Raw genomic sequence first — 16,280 nt, 5'->3', positions numbered from 1 at the left:
CCAGATATATGTTGTCTTGCTCTTTATTCCAAACGTCATAATTTCTGTCAATGTAGGTGCCCAGAAAGACTCCTAAGTAACAGTGTGAACCCTATGGTATCTATGTGTTATTAAAGCTTTGGGCGCCATCTAGCGGACAAACTCAGAACTGCCCTTAATGTTATGTTAATAATCCATAATTTAACATTTTTGTGTGGCAAAAATCCACGGTGATTCTTTTTTGTGCACGTGCGTTTCTATCCACTTTCTCCTTTTTTTTTTTTTTTTTTGGACATGCTACAAATTAACAGATGGAGTCCTGCGTTCACGTTGCAAAAAAATGCACGACCCGACTGCACTTTGTATATTCAGCATATTAAAACATGAAAAAATGCTGTAAAAAGCAACATAATCTCACATGTTGATGGAGTGCTTTGTGTCATTTTAAAAAGTGGTTCCTCCACTTTATGTAAGATTACTACAGATGGTTTGAAATCCTCTTCACGCGCCAAAAAGCGCATCATCACTCGTAGCGTCCTCGCCTTGACAACGGGCCCGCATCACGGAGTAATCCACTGGTGTTTATTTTTAGAAGCTCTCGGTCGCTGCGTGCTACTCTCGTTCAACACACACCCCGTGTCCCTCCGGTCAATAATTCATATGCGTTAGGCCTCCAGCACTCAGTCACAGAGCAGGCTGCAACTACTCCGAGCCACAGGACGCCAAAAAGCGCACCGGGGGCAGCGCCTCACGAGCGACGCACCCCAAAACCATGAGGCAGCAAAACGACACTCAGCAAGCCACATCTATGAGGTGAGGTCATCTATTTATAATGCTTTATTTATAGAAAGATAGCAGTTTTCCTTGGGGTTTCTTGAAGAAAATTAGCTCGTGACCTGCTTGTTTTTGGGGTTGTTGTTTTTTTTTATTTTACCTGGTTTTGAATAGAATTATGTGAACTACAGTTGCAGGATATATTTCTTGGGGTATTCTGCTAAAAATGTGTGATCACCTTTATTCCTGCAGGGCTTTTATGCTGATTCTAGAGGGTGTACAACTCTTGTCTTACTTATTATTATATAGGCTCAAAATAAATGCTATTTGATTGTTTTTGTTGAAAGGTGCTGCTTAAAAGAAAGCACATGCAATGTCAAACATGTTATTTTATCCCTGGGAAGACTATTAGACAATGGGTACCAGGGCACAGATATATTTTTATGTTTTTGTGTTGCATCTCTTTGTGCCTTTAGAGGTCTAGATGTCTCTCTGGGGTGATTTTGTTTTTTGGTTGTTTTGCACATTTTCCTCGTTTTTACATCTCTTTGCAGTTCAGTTGCATGTTTTTGTTGTCTTTTTTTGTCTCTGTGACAATTTTGAGCATCTCAGTTCTCCACAAATCCCTTTTTTTAATCATTCCGTGCCCGCTCCCTAAATTGGGTTGTTTTTGCAGCTTTATGAATGCAGCGCAGGCAGAACACATCACGATTTCCTTTTTTTCCTCAGCCGCAGTTTTAAGAGTTTGAATCTCAAGGTGGACAACTGATCCGTTGATCCAGTCAGAGCTGATCGGATAAATGGACGAGAGAAGCAGCTGTAGCAGAAACCATTGAAAAGTAACTTTTAGCCTGATCACAATCAATGGTTAGGTTACACTTAAGCTGTGTTTGGCATTCTGCTGCCTTGTCTGTGCCCAGAGTATGCTCTGGGCTGCGAGAGGGTTGTGCAGTCAATAACCAAATGGTATATATATTCCAAAATTGCTCCAATTAACAGTACAGTTGTTTTTTTTATTCTTCTTCATGCCTTGTATTTCTTTTGTAGATTAGCTCACAATTACCTCCTAGATGAAAGAGTTAAATAAACTTGCCTTGACATCCAGGAAGCAGCCCGGCCATCAGAGAGCGCAGACACGGTCCTCCATGACCACGGAGTACCAGGAGAGGTTCCTTCCTCCACGCTGCCATGTGCCTGTGGTCACAAGTTCAACACGTAAAGACCCTCACCATGCACTGAAAGGCACAAGTGCCAATATGACCACTCTAAGGTAAGATCTGAAGACATGTAAAGTCGCTCCACTTCTGGGGACTAATGGTCAGTGAGGCACAATGTTTGCACCTGGGTGCTACATGTCTAGGCTGCCCCAGGTGAGGTGGTGGAAGTCATTTTGCATATTATTTACAGAGTACACGTCAGATTTGAGGGGCTAGAAGTGTTTTAAATCACACCTGGAAAAAACATTTCTGGAGCAAAAATTGGCAAATCTCACATCATTACCATGTGTTTCAGATCATCCCATGTGACCCACAAATGGATAAAACATCCACCAAAGGCCCCACAGCCATCTTTGCCACCCAGTGGCCAACAGAGATGCAGCAGCACGCCACAAAATCCTTATCGCTCTGCAGTGAACCAGATGGCATCCAAGGTGGACTACACATCAGTGTACAAAAGTAAGCAATTTGAACAACCATAGTCTTACAACGCATTAGTGTAAAACAACAAATATACACATCCACACTTGCTGTTTCTTATTTTCAGATGATTTCCGAGCATGGAAAGCAAACAAGCTTCAGCCATTTAAGCTGTCCGACAGCTTGAAAGTCAACCAAGGATTACATGTTACAGACTGCGCTTCCAAAGAAAGTGGCTTGCAGAAAAAATCTGTTCAAGTCGAAACCAATTCCACACCAGTCCCACAGACACAAATTCTACATCCTTTTGAAAGCGTCACCAGCTACAGATTGGATTATGTCAGCTATCCAGCGCAGCCTAGGAGACGCACAGAGAAGCCCGTCTACCAAACCAAAGGTCTACTTTCAGAGCCCGCCGTGTCCGTGAGGCCAAAGGATGTTTGGGACAAAAACCAAGAACATTTTGACCCAGCCAATGAACGTTTTCAGCAAATCAAGACCTGGTCCCTTGAAACTAAGTTCCACAGCCAAGGCAAAGCCAAAGAAGCCAGTCCATCTGCAGATCAGGACTACCTCTCCACAACTCATGCGGACTACACGGCACACAAGTGCGAGCGCACCAAACCAATCTTGCCATCTGTGAAACCCAGAGGGAAAAACAAGGAGCCCTTTCAAGCGACGACCACCATGATGGAGGATTACAAAGTTTGGAACACACCGCGACGTCTCCCCATTGTCTGTAAACAACAGTTGGACTGGCCCAAGAAAACCATCTTTTCAGCTAAGCCTGCCGAGAGCTGCACAACCAACCCAAAGCCTTTAAGCCTGCAGTCTGCAGTCTGTGATTCCAGTTGTAACACCACCAAGACACCTCAACGTCCTGTGGAGCACGAAGCGTTTTCTGGCTTGGAATGCATCTCCAATGGGACAGAAGAATCCAGGATGTACTGGACCACCTCTGTGGACAGAGGGGTGACTTGGGCTGACGTCGGCATTTGTGAGGAGCCCCCTCAGGGCCACCAAATCATCAGCTGCATGGTTTCTAGCAGAAGCTAAGGTTTCCTAGAAAGCAGGCTGATGATGAGATGTCGGGCTGCCACACATTACCTCAGGTAGTTTCAAACTTCACACCAATAAAAGCCATAAATGGTACTGAGATTATGTAACGGCAGCTATTTTTATACCATTAAGCATCTCACTGATACTCCGCAGCACAACTCATTTTCAGTGTTATGTAAGCTACTTAACTGAAGAGAATTCAGATTGCATTTGGGAAACAAGTTTTTATAAGTTAGACAGCTAAATGTGGCCTATCATAACAATTAATGAGCAGTGTATAAATTAACACTTTTGCAACTGAAACATCTCCTAGCCAGTGACTTTGCAAAAGATTCAAAACCATAATTTGGACCAAATATTTGATTTTTCATCTGGGATGAATGCTCCCTTTAAAGTACAATAATTCATTGTAATAGCAGGGTTGAGTACATGATGGTTGGTATCCATTATTCCTGTTATGGAAAGCATTTTTTACTCTCATACAGACTTAATAAGAAGCACAACTGATTAAAAAAACAAAACAATTTAATAATCAAATAATGACATTTTATTAAAAAACAAAACGACAAATATCCTCAAAAGGAAATGTCATGACTTGTCCATGTCTTAACTGGAAGAACTTCTATATCAATGATATTTACATCATATACAGAATCTCTCTATGAAAAAAAGGGGTTTCAATTAAAAAAAAATGTTGCCTAACCGTCTATGTGCACAGCAGCATTCTCTCGGGCACTTCAGTGCAAACAAAAAATATTAACTTGTTTAGACTTCTTCATGTTCTCATACAGTTCTCTTCCAGCTAAGATCGATTAACCTCTTCAAATCACATCATGTCAAGTCGACATAGTTAAACATGTAAGGTTGTCAAAAACTAGTTTCGGCAGCTGTCAGTCGTCTTGGAAACGGATGTGCTTGTGAGCCTCCTTTGCGCGGGCGAGGATGATTTTCTCGGCTTTGGATATGAGCTGAAGTGTGACAGGGAAATAAGAAATTAGATGTGATTGCAAATAAATAAAGGGGAAGCACCAGAGTCCTGCACGGGTGATTCGCGGGTTGTATTTTGTGTTCACTTTAATTTAAACTGTTTTTCCAGGTACAGTTCTGGAAACACAGAGCTTGTAAGCCTGATTGTGAGTGATGGATGATAGATTTATCAAAATAAAATGAAATGCAATGTTTTAACGATGTAATCCTCTAAATGCTGGCTTTGTGTGTTGGCACTAACTGGTTATGAAAACCACTTAAATAGAGTGCAGGCACATTAACTGTGAAACTGTGCTGCTTAAAATGATAAGAATGAGCAAAAAATATTCAATTAAATTGTGTTCCTTGAATAACACCGCATGGTCAATGTAAAATGTACAGTTTCGGGTCAGGCTGCAAAACTAAGTGGTCACATGTGCGGGTGGTACTGCATGTCACAGTTCCTGTACAGGCATTCTGAACATACAAACATATTACTACATGAAACAGTGTATATGAAATATGCATTACCATATCTGGCAAAACAATGTCACAGCTTAAGATTACACATCCTAAATACATTATCTGGATTTCTCATATTTTTGCTAAGAACTAATACAGCTTACTGTAAACATCTTGTTGATACACGGAATTGAATATTCGATCAATAATATATCACTGTGCACAGTAGCATGGATATATTTTTCTGTTTAAAAATGTAAAGGGGGATCTCACCTTCTCTGTACCGCGTTTCTTTTCCCTTGGACGATTCAGCTTGACTTGGCGGTCCACTAGGATCTTCTGCCAGTACCTTTGTTCATTGTCACCTTTAAAAGGCATTGAATGGATTTTTATTATGTTAACGTCATTACTCATGACTCAAAATCCAATCAACAATTCTTAAGAAACCCTCTAAAAAACAGAGAACTTGAGATGACCTGATGGGCGCTGTCCCAATGAATAATTTCTGCATTCATCAATTATAAAAACATGCTCAGTCATCCACAAGCTGTCCTCAACTCGGGGGGGGGGGGGATTAGAGGTGCTCACATTCTATCCACAAATATTTCTACCCTGAACTAAGGAAATAAAAAGTCATACCTGAGAGAATCTCAAGCTTCCAGCTGTGCTCTTTCTGTAGCTCTTCTCTGGCGTCGCTCACGGCTTGAGCTTCCTCGGGGGTGTGAAAGCGGATGTGACCCTCAGAGTCTCCCTCCAAGGTGTCGATGTATGCCACAGGGGATATTTTGCACAGAGCATCCTACACAAAATAACCCACAGACAAGCACAAATAAAGTTAATGTTGATAAAATCTTGCATCTGTGTGTGATGACATTGAACAGTTACAACTGCTTCACTTGGTGTCTACCGGTATCAGACACTGATCTAGCGGAGGTCTTAAAAAACTTGAAATGTAACCAATTTTAAGACTGATTTTTGTACAAATGGCCATTACAGGTAAGGTAAGTATGATGGTAGGTAGTATATATGTGGTCCCACGCAGAGCTAGGTTTTATGTAGGAATAAGGTTATTAGAGCAAGTTGCATTAATCTGCATTTTGCCAACAGATCAGAGTAAGTGTAAAGTAAAGACAGTTCAAGGTTCAGTGGTAAATGTAAAGATTTGCAACATCAGAAATGTGGATGTCCATGCAGAAGAACTCCACTCACTTCGACAAAAATAAATTTAAAGATGATGAGCTTAGATAAAATGTAGAAATAAAAAAAAAACTCTTTGATTTCAAAATTTTATGGATAAATGGATTTAAGGCATTTTAAGACTTTTTAATGACATGCAGAAAGCCTTTGGTAATGGGAAATCTTTGTTTTGTTTTGTTTTGTTTTGTTTTGTTTTGTTTTGTTTTTTTTACCATGAATTAGGATCAGTCTCACACAGTAAAGTTTGGGGCTAAATTTGTTGGTGATCAAAACGTTCTTGAATATCAAAAGGTTCAATTTTTAACAATCAATTATCTGTAACAAACTGTCCAAGTGCTGCTTTTACATCCAAACAATAGATAGACCAGCCTCCATATAAGAGTCAGATAGTTTTCTGTATTTGTAGAATCTGATAACCAAATACAGATGATATGATTTTTGCCAGTAAGGCTGACAAGAGAGCACTGAGTTATACTGTACTTTGATGAACTTCCTCCCTGGTAGCGGCTTGTTGTCTGTAATCTTCATGATAACACCACTGGTAAACTGAGGACCTTGGTTCATCGCTTTCTCACTTCTGTTACTCTTCTCAACTAGAAGGAGAAAAACATAAAGCAACAGTATAGCATAAAATAGATCAGAACCAGTGATGTTAACACACAGCTTACTGTCTTCATGTCATCGTCACTGATAAAACTGAAGGTAAATGCAACAGTTCTGAAATGTACCAGAAAACATGTAACTGACAATTTAAAAAGCAAAAAAAATAAATAAAAAAGAGAGAGGAAAATTATCTTAAGAAAGAGCATTTTTTAAAATATATTATTGTAAGAATGACATATTTAGTTTTTTAATTTATGTTTTCCTTTTGATGGATTGTATTTTTCAAGTCGTTTTCTTGTCACCTTTTACTAATTTGTTTTTGTTTTTTTTCAATGTTCACCACGTGTCTTGCCAAGTTGCTCATTACCTTTTTTCCTTTGTTTTCAAATAAAATCAAACTAATTTTCTCAGGTCTTATATGTTTAAATCCTTGTGAGAGGTGTCTGAAGGCAGCATCACAAATATGACGTTGATCAAAGCTCTCCAAGGGTTGAGCACCACTTGTGTTTTACCCGTTTTTGACAGTCTGCAGTTTGTCCATTTGAACATGAATCCATGGAATTGGTGGAGAGCAAACTCACCATTCCCATCTGGAGGATGACTGTCTGTCTCCATCAGACTCTTGTGCTCTTTGTGATCAATCTTATTCATGCATTTCTTCAGTGACGTCATGCTGCGCTTCTGCAAGGTTAGATACTCATCCTTTAACTCCAGCCACTCTTTCCTTAATGTGCACAAAAGAGGAACAAAGACATTCATCAGTGTGTTATATTCGTTTGAATTCTGAAAGGATTTTCACCTCTAACTGAATTCCCTGTCCATGAAGAAAAAGGGATGTGCTATCTTACTTTGATAGAACCCGGAGTGGGATGACTTCTTCCCCGATTTTCAGTTTCTCCTTGTGTTTCTTTTTTCTCTTCCTCTTTGCTTTAACTGTTGAATCATCTCTGTTTTCTTTCCCTTCCTCAACACCTCTCTCTGTGTCACTTTTAGTGGGCGGTTCTAAAAGGGAAATAACACAGCAAACACAACAACTGGCTCGTGCTTTCATTGATGTAAAAACTGTTTTAAAAGACAAAGTGTAGAGAGGGGAAGACTTGATCACTTACTAGTCTTTGTTACATCCTTTTCCTTCTCTCCAGCTTCACTTTCACTCATCTTCCTCATTTTAGATGGTACTTCACTTTCAGATCCCTCTGCCGTCTGCGACCGTCGCCTTTTTTTCTCAGATAGTTTGCCCAGTGTCTTCTGAGTGCCAGCGACGTCCAATTCATCTCCCCCCACCGAGCGCTTCCTCTTTAGCTCTGACGGCTCTGCTTCCATCACCTGTTCTGTGGCCTCTTCAGCGGGAGTTTGTACTGTGGCGCCTTCTTTCTTTTTCTTCTTTTTTCGCTTTTTCTTCTCCTCCTCTTCCCCTGTAGCACATGAATGACATGAAACAGCCTTTTTTTCTTGATATTATGCCAGGATCAGATTTGTCATGAGTCTGGGATTTCAGGTTTTTAGGCAGTAGAGAGAAGCAGTAAAGAAAGTAAAGATGTAAAAGAAATGCATTTAAATGAATTGTACCTGATGGTGGATTGTCGACAGGCAGAGGGAGGGGCTTCCTATTTTTCGTCTTGGGAAAAATCCCCGGCTTCCTGGGAGCATCTTCAGGAGGATTATTGAGCACCTGTCTCAAAGATCAACATTTTCCATTAATATTTTTCTTGAAAAAAACCCCACTATATTATGATATTTCAGAAAATAATCAGTCATCACCTCGATGGCTTTCTGTGCTTCTTCCACTGTCTCAAACTCAATAAAGGCAAAACCCTTGGAGTCGCCAGTGGATTTATATCTGGGGATGCTGACATAAACCACATTCCCACATTTACTGAACACTCTCTCTATCCAGCCGTGTGTAACATCCTTGGGCAAAAGTTCCTGGTAAAAAATAAATAAATAAAAAAATTTAAAAAATGTTATTATATGATACAAGAGTTTTACTCATATTATGTAACCAGCTGCAAACTAATCAGAGGAAACATCATTCTTTATAGACTCAAAGTATATGAACATATAAATGTCATCCAAACATTTCTGTCAAAATTAAATTAAACTGAAAGCATAAAACTCTTTACCACATAGACTGTGCGGCTATCAACATCCTCTGGGACTTCTCCAATTGGAAACTGACGCCTTACTTTATTTCCCTCGAGGTTAACCTGAAACAAAATTGAAATAGATTTTTGTTCACCATTCAGTTGAAATTATTTTGGATTCATTTACAACCTCTCAAATATTTTTTTGAATAAATCATAAAAAAGACTGAAAAGTGTCACTTCACAGTACCTCAACTACAGATGAATTTTTCAGCGCTCTCGCAATAAGCTTGGTGTCACATGTCAGCTTCTTCATTCGATTGAAGCTTGCCAACACAGATATATCAACATCTAAAAAGCACATATAGTACATTATTTAAGACAAAATCTAATGCCTTCATGTCAAAACTTACAAAAAAGGTTCAGTGTGTAGAATTTGGGGGAATATACTGTCAGAAATGGAATATCACAAGCATATTTTCTTTCATGTAATCACCTGAAAATTTTGATTGTTGTGTTTTTGTTTATTTTAACTGTACAATGAGCCGTCTACTTGGGGAGGGGGTCCTTCCCCAGAATGGACAAACCAAACATTAGTTCAAGATATTCTTCTCCATTCACATTTACAACTTTGCCAACCTAGTTGATAGCTGGAAGAAATCAAGCCAATTTGCTCAGAGTTCAAAGGGATTATAGAGAAAAAAAGTAAGTGCACATTAGCATGTTGTGGTGGGAACTGCCTGTCTCTGACAAGCCAACAACGTCAGAGAAATACATATTTTTAACGTGAAGCTGCTTTATTCAGTGTTCAAATAGCCTGCTCTGTTTTCTTCTGGAGAGAAGACCTCTGCGGATAATTCAGCTCCAGGTAAAGTCCCTCTGGACATTGAAGGAATACTAACCAGTTGCAGTTTCATTTGGTTGCAATCTGCAATCCTCACTGCTGTATGCCACTAAATCCCCCTAAATCTTACAAACTGGACCTTAAATGATGTGATGGCTGATATGAATGTAGTGTTTTATTGATATTAAGGGCCTCTCACATCCATCATCTGATTCATCAATGAGTTTTTTCAAAAAGCGGTCCTTGTGAAGGTTGACATCTCCGAACCAGAACTCCACTTGCTTCTTCACATCACCGAGCAGCTGCTTGACACGGGACCGCTTCTTTTTTTCTGTGTCTTTGTTCTTACTGGTGGGCTGTGCTGTATCAGCATCACTGGCTCCCCTCTCTGTGTCAATCATCCTGTGGTTGAGACTGCAACACAGGTCAATAACATGCACGGTTAGATAAGAGAAGATAAGATAAGATAAGATAGCCATACATTGTTGATCCACACACCGGGGAAATTCACTTGTTACAGCTGCTCAGTGCAACATTAAAAATAGAATAAAAAATATACACAAGAGGAGAATATTATGGACATAAAACAACTGAATTTATCAACTATAAACAGACTATACACTATACACAATATTGCACAATCTATATAAAGTATTGCAGGTTACTGATCAAGCTATATTGCACAATATACAGTATTGCACACACTTGCATCTTAAGGTAGATTTAAGTGAAGAGTGCAGATGGTTAGTGGGTGTGGATTAAAATTGGCAGACCAAAAACGACCAGTATGACATGGTTGTGAATAATGCTGGTGCCAAATAACAGACAGAAAGAGCAGAGTCAATAAGCTTCTTAGCTGTGTCCATTTACGTATATTTTAGTTAGTAAATACATATATTTTTTAGTAAATACACAGTTGTTATTAGCTCCAGAAAATTCCCGGTTATGCAGAAAACAAAAGTCAATGAACACGCCCTTTATATCAACAAATAATAATAAAATGGTCAGTAAAACACAGTTAGCTTAACATTTAGCAATACTTCACTACGTTATCAGTGTAAAGTAGCTAGCTAATTGTTCGTTAGCTACATTGAGCAAGCAGTTGTTTAAGTTAGTCAGTCAATTCGCGGGTTGTCATTTTAAAAACCCTGCAGTCATGCCCACTACATTTCAAAATCAGTCAACCTCTCTTTTAACATTTGACTAGCAAACTAATTTACAGAACTCACCTAATACGAGACGAGAAAACAGTCTAGTTTTCGGCGGCACACACAAAAAAATAACAGAAAAGGAGTTAGCTTGCTAGCTAACTTCATTAGAACGGCATTACTTCGTTCAGTGAGATGTCGCAGAATAAATTCGTCATGTAAGAAACTACTTCCGGTAAAGTACTCCACAATAAAAGACAAAGGGAGAGTCGTATGCATATTTTATTGACATTTGTGCACCAATACTAACAAATATAAGCAGATTTTGTATTAAAAAGTACATTTTGTAAACAACAACGGAATACACAAGGTGTAGATACATTAATATACGAAATTAAATTAAAACAGAGAAAAGGATAAACGTCTTCAAGTGTCTCCAAAAATAAACATTTCAAATTTACAATTTATAATAGTGTCACATGAGTGAAACATAAAAAATAGTTTCACATGTTTTGTGGTTTTATTCGGAAGACAAAAAAACACCACTCCTGAGCTCTACTCAACCTGTTTGTAGATAAATAAGTCTTTTTTCCAGACACCTATAGCCAACTTATTCATTTTACTATTTTATTTAAACATGTATATTTTCCATTGTTCTTTTCTAACGGTCAATGTTTTTTTATCAGTGTCGTTTGGACATAAACGACTATCTTTGCAGCAGAAGTCAGCGGTGCGCAGGAAAATCGTATCAGCTGAACTCTTTTCAAGTGCAAATGAAAAATGTCCAGTCAAGAAAGTCCTGGTGTCATGGGTGGCCGGAGAAGACAGTATCGCAGCTTAACAGGCGGCACATGAGTCAAACCGGGTATAGAAGCTTTTTTTCCGGATAATATAGCATTGACATGCACATAAAGGGGTTGTACTCATCAATATAATCTATTTATATGAGCCCGAGTAAACATGGCCGGTTAGCTCAGTTGGTTAGAGCGTGGTGCTAATAACGCCAAGGTCGCGGGTTCGATCCCCGTACGGGCCATCATCTCTTTTTTGGTCTTAAACCCCATTGCTAACTTTAACACCAGTTGATTCGTTCCTTTATTCATACGTCCCACCATGGACACAAGAGTAGTTCACACAGCAGCAAATAGTAGTTGTGTGTGTGTAGTCTAATATATCTCTAAGGTCAGTGGCAGCTTTGGGCCTGTCATTCTGTTCATATTTGTTCTTGAATAAATTAAATAAGTTACATTCCATCATAAACACATAGGCTACATTTAACAAATTTTCCAACTCCAGGGAAAAGGCAACATTTTTTAATGATAGCACATTCAGTATTCTTCTCAATACTTATTACTCACATCTACTTACATTTTTAACACAAAAATTCATAGTTAATAAGAAAGGTTAAAAAAAAAAAAAAAGTTTTAATTAAAAGTTTGAATTTTAAATAAGGTGCCAGAGTGCATTAAAAGAAAACATCAGAATAGAGCTTTTATCAGTTATAATTTCCCAGGTGAGGATCCACATCAAATCCTAGAAACACCTCTGATTAAGGTTATCAGACTTTGCATTTATGTCTCATGACATTTACTGTAAATGCACTATTATTTTGCATCTAGGCAAGCTCAGTTGAAGAAATGTCTTACCACTAATTTCATAGCATTTTGTCTACTCATAACGAGACACAGTTATTTAACCTTATAAAATATTTTTTTCATATTGGCTAGTCCTGCCTTAACCATGCTTTAACAGAGTTTTCTGCATCAAACAGACATTTGAGCTGTATTTTCTAGCTTACTACATAAAGTTAATTATGTCTGTCAGAGGTTCAAAATGCTCTCAAACTTTTTGAGTCTTTTGCACATGTCATCTTCTGTGCAGCACTCGAGCCTGTGCTTGATGAGCCGTGATAGTTGCTTGTAGAAAGTCTTTGCCCACTGGGATTCCAAACAGTGCACTGATATGTTGCACACTTTGTGCAGTACCATCACTAACTTCTCGTTGCTGCTGACCTCACATCTTTTGAAGACCCACTCCCCCCACGCTTCCCACATCTTGTCATCTGTAAAGCTCACAGTTACACTTTCTTGGGCGCAAAAGGAGTCTGGATCTGTGTCGGCCATGTCATTCCATATGGCTCTGTAGAAAAAGGGAATCAACAAAAGCTTTGGAAAACCCCAACTGGAGAAATATGGATTAGAATTATTTTTTAAAAGTCACACTCACACAACTCTTTTCAGAGGGTTTGGGGTCAAATCACTCAGCGACAACAGACCTCTGGAGCTCACTCGGTTTCCCTCCATCCTGTGAAAGCACATGAGAGTAATGTCCTGAACGTTGTTTTAAATGTTTTTAAATTATTATCTACTAGTTCTCTAGCTTATTTTAGTTTCGATTACTGGAGAAAGAAACATTAGAAAACCTCTAAAGAACCATACAGGGTCTTAAAAAAATCTTTGTATGCCACCCACACCAAAGAGCTGCTCCGTAACCCACATTTTCCTTTTAATCTCCCCAAATATATGACACGCCATATTGTGATATCTGTTACATGAGTATCATACCATAATTCTTCAAGCGTTTTTTTCACCCGTATGGCTCTAGAAAGAGCCAGAAGTTCATCATCTCCAATGTCACACCAGCCAAGTCTAAAATGGGAAGTGAGAAATAGTCTGGGTGTTTCTTAACACTCTCACACAAAGAATGATCACACCCTGTATATCTGCATAATGCTTGTAATCATTTTGATAGAAACATTTTTTCTCATCATTAACAAAAATCTGTAAAATCACCTGACATCTTACCCTAGGTGGCTTATATTTTCCGACACTCTCAGCACATCAGCAATGACCTCAACAGTGTCCATATCAAGGTTGTTTTCTCCAAGCCTTAAAAATTAAATAGTGGAGTTAGTGCATAAACCACATTGTGGATTTCTCAACTTAATGGTGTTGACAGTTTACTTTTTGTTGTATGCAGCGCTATATGCTACCTTATTGGCAACTCTTGACCTCACTGACCTCAACAACTCAGACAGCTCAAAGAGCTGCACATGTCTCTGTTTCTATGTGAAAGAATAAGGTCAGCCACAAAAACGTGATTGAAACTAAGTTGTGGGATTCAATCTTTCTGGTTCAGGTTAAAAAATAAAATAAAGAAATATGTATTATGCATTGGTGACTCCAAAGAGTGAGAACATGCAATTTTACCTGAAACTCACCAAAGTCTGTTACACCTGAGCAGCAGGGGCTGAATATCCCTTAGTGCCTGACAGCTTACTCCTGTCCCAGTCAGATCCAGCTCTGATATTGTACCCTTTGTGCGGTTTAAGAAGTACTTGATGGCATTGTAATCCATTTGGGCAAGTGTTTCATCACTAACATTAACTCGTAGGGTCTTTGGTTGCACAGCAAGGGCCACAGAGGGGTCCTGTTGTTCAAACAGGCAGTGCAAATGGTTTAAGATATTTTTCCCATTCTCACAGAGAATTGTGAGCTCTCTGATGATCCTTTCACGACAGATGTCCACTTTGTCTTTCTGGCAACACAGCCCCACCTGCCTCGACAGAAGATTAGCATTGCGCTCAGAGAGAATTCCAGACAGAAAGCGGCTGAAAAGGTCTAAATGTCCGTTGTCAGAGCCCTCCCCTGGATTTGCAGTGTCCTGGAGTGCATCGGGTAAAGGGTGATCTGTCACTGCGCAATAAACCGCAGCAAAGAACTCTTGAACAGTGAGGTGTGCAAAGGAGTAAACCTCCTCAGTGCAGCCAGGCTCTTGTGCCACCGTCTTGTCAAGGAAGGTGCTAACAAGGCTGCATCCATCTAACGCTGCGACATCTTGGTCGCTACTGTAGAAAAGTGTTTGATGCACCATTAGTTTTTGGAAGGCAAGTCGACCTAGCTTCAGCACAATATCAGACAGCTGATGGATACCCCCCTCACTTTGTCCTTGACGAGACATTTCGGCTCTTGCCTGAGTGTGAGAGCGAAGCAAGGCCACCAGATACTGCACATATATGTCCGTCATGGTCTTGGGGCTCTCTCCACAGAGGTCTTTGCTTTCTTTGAGGATGCAGCACACAATGTAGCAAAATGCAGGTATGTAGCACAATGTCAGCATAAGTTCATTTCCTGAAACCACTGCGAACATGCGTTCAGCAATGGCGCTGTCCTGGAAATAGCGTGAGAAAAAGTCTTGAACTTCAGCCCAGGAGAAACCAGCGATGAGCACAAAGCGGTCTATACAGCCTACAGGGATGTGGTTGATGGCCGCAGGTCGGCTTGTGAGCATGACAGAAGCGTTGGGCAGCAATTCACCTTGCATCAGACTCCCAAAGACCTCCACCACCTCTGCATCTTCATCTGGCTCAGTCACAAATGTATCTACGTCACAACTCCTGTAGTGCCTGAACTCGTCAAAGCCGTCCAGGATGATCAGCAATTTGTTATCATTCGCTAAAATGTTATCCAGTTCCTTTGCCAAGTGCCTGTTTTTACGTAAGACAAGGTCCCGGAAGTTTATAGGTTTGTTGATCAGATTCAGGTCTCTGAAGGTCATGTGGATGATGAAGTCAAATGCAAGATGGTCCCTGTTTGCCCCAAAGTCGAACAACATCTTCTGCACCAGGATGGTTTTTCCAATGCCGGCCACCCCTGACACCAGAACTTTCTTGACTGTACATTTTTCATTTGCACTTGAAAAGAGTTCAGCTGATGCGATTTTTCTATGCACCGCTGACTTCTGCTGCAAAGATAGTCGCTTTTGTCCAAATGTCAGCACCTCATGTCTTTTTACCTCCAAGCCCTGGTGTCCGTCGACCAACAAGAGGTTGACATAGTGTTCGGAAAAAAGGATTTTCTCTCCATGACGCGTATTGTAGAAGAGCATGCTCTCACTCCGACGTGTGAGGACATCTTTATGCTTTTGTTTGACTTTATTGTACTCTGCAAAAGAAGATGTCATATTCAAAATATTAAAAACATAGCATAATTGACATTCAGAAAAACCTTGAACGTGTGACATCTCTGTAGTTTGCTTACCTATGGATTGAGGCAGGTCTGTGTTGCCTTTTTTGGAGTGAGTCAGTATTTCTTGCTGCCGACTGCTAATTGAGAAAAAAATCCTAGCTGCTTCCTCTCCTTTACACGTCAAGATATCTAACACCTTTCTCACTCTTGCTCGGGGCCCCATCAGACACAACACCTCCTCACGGTCATCACGAGTGAACAGTTCTTGACTTACTAAGATTTCAAGGAGGGAGTCAATCCGTCCTTCCAGTTCATCCACGAGGGAAACTCGCAGAACCCCGAGTGCCGTCAAACAAGAATTACAATCATTAGTTTCCACCATAACTAGTCTGAAACTATCTGCAACACAGAGCAGAAAGGTCCGGTTATGATCTACTGAAGGTTCCAATTTGAATCGTGGTGTCTAGACTTATGCTATAAGGCAATTTCCCCTCATTGTTTAGCATGCATGTTCCTCTTCAACAGCTGAAAAATAGAATGTGAGCTGCTCGTAGTGAAAA

General features: G+C 39.8%; 3 protein-coding genes and 1 non-coding gene across 6 annotated transcripts; 2 read left to right on the top strand and 2 right to left on the bottom strand.

Moving 5' to 3' along the window:
- The first annotated feature begins 1,823 nt into the window (after positions 1 to 1,823).
- saxo2 (stabilizer of axonemal microtubules 2) lies at positions 1,824 to 3,446 on the top strand. The gene is made up of 3 exons (XM_042512670.1): positions 1,824 to 2,023; positions 2,266 to 2,429; positions 2,518 to 3,446. The coding sequence occupies exons 1-3, from the start codon at positions 1,824 to 1,826 to the stop codon at positions 3,444 to 3,446; spliced, it is 1,293 nt and encodes a 430-aa protein (XP_042368604.1).
- Positions 3,447 to 3,973: 527 nt separating this feature from the next.
- larp7 (La ribonucleoprotein 7, transcriptional regulator) lies at positions 3,974 to 10,953 on the bottom strand. The gene is made up of 13 exons (XM_042512775.1): positions 10,835 to 10,953; positions 9,805 to 10,019; positions 9,012 to 9,112; positions 8,801 to 8,884; positions 8,439 to 8,603; positions 8,247 to 8,349; positions 7,787 to 8,092; positions 7,526 to 7,679; positions 7,259 to 7,401; positions 6,555 to 6,667; positions 5,517 to 5,676; positions 5,151 to 5,242; positions 3,974 to 4,417 (listed from the first exon to the last, which is right to left on the bottom strand). The coding sequence occupies exons 2-13, from the start codon at positions 10,004 to 10,006 to the stop codon at positions 4,340 to 4,342; spliced, it is 1,701 nt and encodes a 566-aa protein (XP_042368709.1). The 5' UTR covers positions 10,007 to 10,019; positions 10,835 to 10,953; the 3' UTR covers positions 3,974 to 4,339.
- A 762-nt stretch (positions 10,954 to 11,715) lies between these two features.
- Positions 11,716 to 11,789, top strand: trnai-aau. Its single transcript has one exon. It is a non-coding gene; the product is annotated as a tRNA-Ile (tRNA).
- A 423-nt stretch (positions 11,790 to 12,212) lies between these two features.
- Positions 12,213 to 16,265, bottom strand: LOC121962245 (NACHT, LRR and PYD domains-containing protein 3-like). 3 transcript variants are annotated; one of them, XM_042512471.1, is made up of 6 exons: positions 15,793 to 16,265; positions 13,974 to 15,696; positions 13,558 to 13,641; positions 13,318 to 13,401; positions 12,980 to 13,057; positions 12,213 to 12,892 (listed from the first exon to the last, which is right to left on the bottom strand). In XM_042512471.1, the coding sequence occupies exons 1-6, from the start codon at positions 16,100 to 16,102 to the stop codon at positions 12,574 to 12,576; spliced, it is 2,598 nt and encodes an 865-aa protein (XP_042368405.1). In that variant the 5' UTR covers positions 16,103 to 16,265; the 3' UTR covers positions 12,213 to 12,573. The 3 variants fall into 3 exon arrangements, with proteins under 3 accessions (XP_042368405.1, XP_042368407.1, XP_042368406.1); XM_042512473.1 differs by having other exon boundaries at positions 15,995 to 16,084; XM_042512472.1 differs by lacking the exons at positions 13,318 to 13,401; positions 13,558 to 13,641.
- Between the last annotated feature and the right edge of the window lie 15 nt (positions 16,266 to 16,280).

Source organism: Plectropomus leopardus, chromosome 23, assembly GCF_008729295.1.
Source record: "Plectropomus leopardus isolate mb chromosome 23, YSFRI_Pleo_2.0, whole genome shotgun sequence".
Classification (NCBI taxonomy): Eukaryota; Metazoa; Chordata; class Actinopteri; order Perciformes; family Serranidae; genus Plectropomus; species Plectropomus leopardus.
The sequence above is the reverse complement of the archived record's forward strand: the minus strand, read 5'-3'. Positions and strand labels throughout refer to the sequence as shown.

Excerpts from the sequence above, each read along its gene's own strand:
- larp7 (XM_042512775.1), bottom strand. The coding sequence starts at position 10,006 with ATGATTGACACAGAGAGGGGAGCCAGTGATGCTGATACAGCACAGCCC. Across the intron at positions 8,093-8,246 it reads TGTCGACAATCCACCATCAG|GGGAAGAGGAGGAGAAGAAA; the intron begins GTACAATTCATT and ends CATGTGCTACAG. Across the intron at positions 7,680-7,786 it reads AAAGGATGTAACAAAGACTA|AACCGCCCACTAAAAGTGAC; the intron begins GTAAGTGATCAA and ends TTTCCCTTTTAG.
- saxo2 (XM_042512670.1), top strand. The coding sequence starts at position 1,824 with ATGAAAGAGTTAAATAAACTTGCCTTGACATCCAGGAAGCAGCCCGGC. Across the intron at positions 2,024-2,265 it reads GCCAATATGACCACTCTAAG|ATCATCCCATGTGACCCACA; the intron begins GTAAGATCTGAA and ends CATGTGTTTCAG. Across the intron at positions 2,430-2,517 it reads CTACACATCAGTGTACAAAA|ATGATTTCCGAGCATGGAAA; the intron begins GTAAGCAATTTG and ends TCTTATTTTCAG.
- LOC121962245 (XM_042512471.1), bottom strand. The coding sequence starts at position 16,102 with ATGGTGGAAACTAATGATTGTAATTCTTGTTTGACGGCACTCGGGGTT. Across the intron at positions 13,642-13,973 it reads CTCAGGTGTAACAGACTTTG|GCTTGGAGAAAACAACCTTG; the intron begins GTGAGTTTCAGG and ends TTAATTTTTAAG. Across the intron at positions 13,402-13,557 it reads GAAAATATAAGCCACCTAGG|ACTTGGCTGGTGTGACATTG; the intron begins GTAAGATGTCAG and ends TTCCCATTTTAG.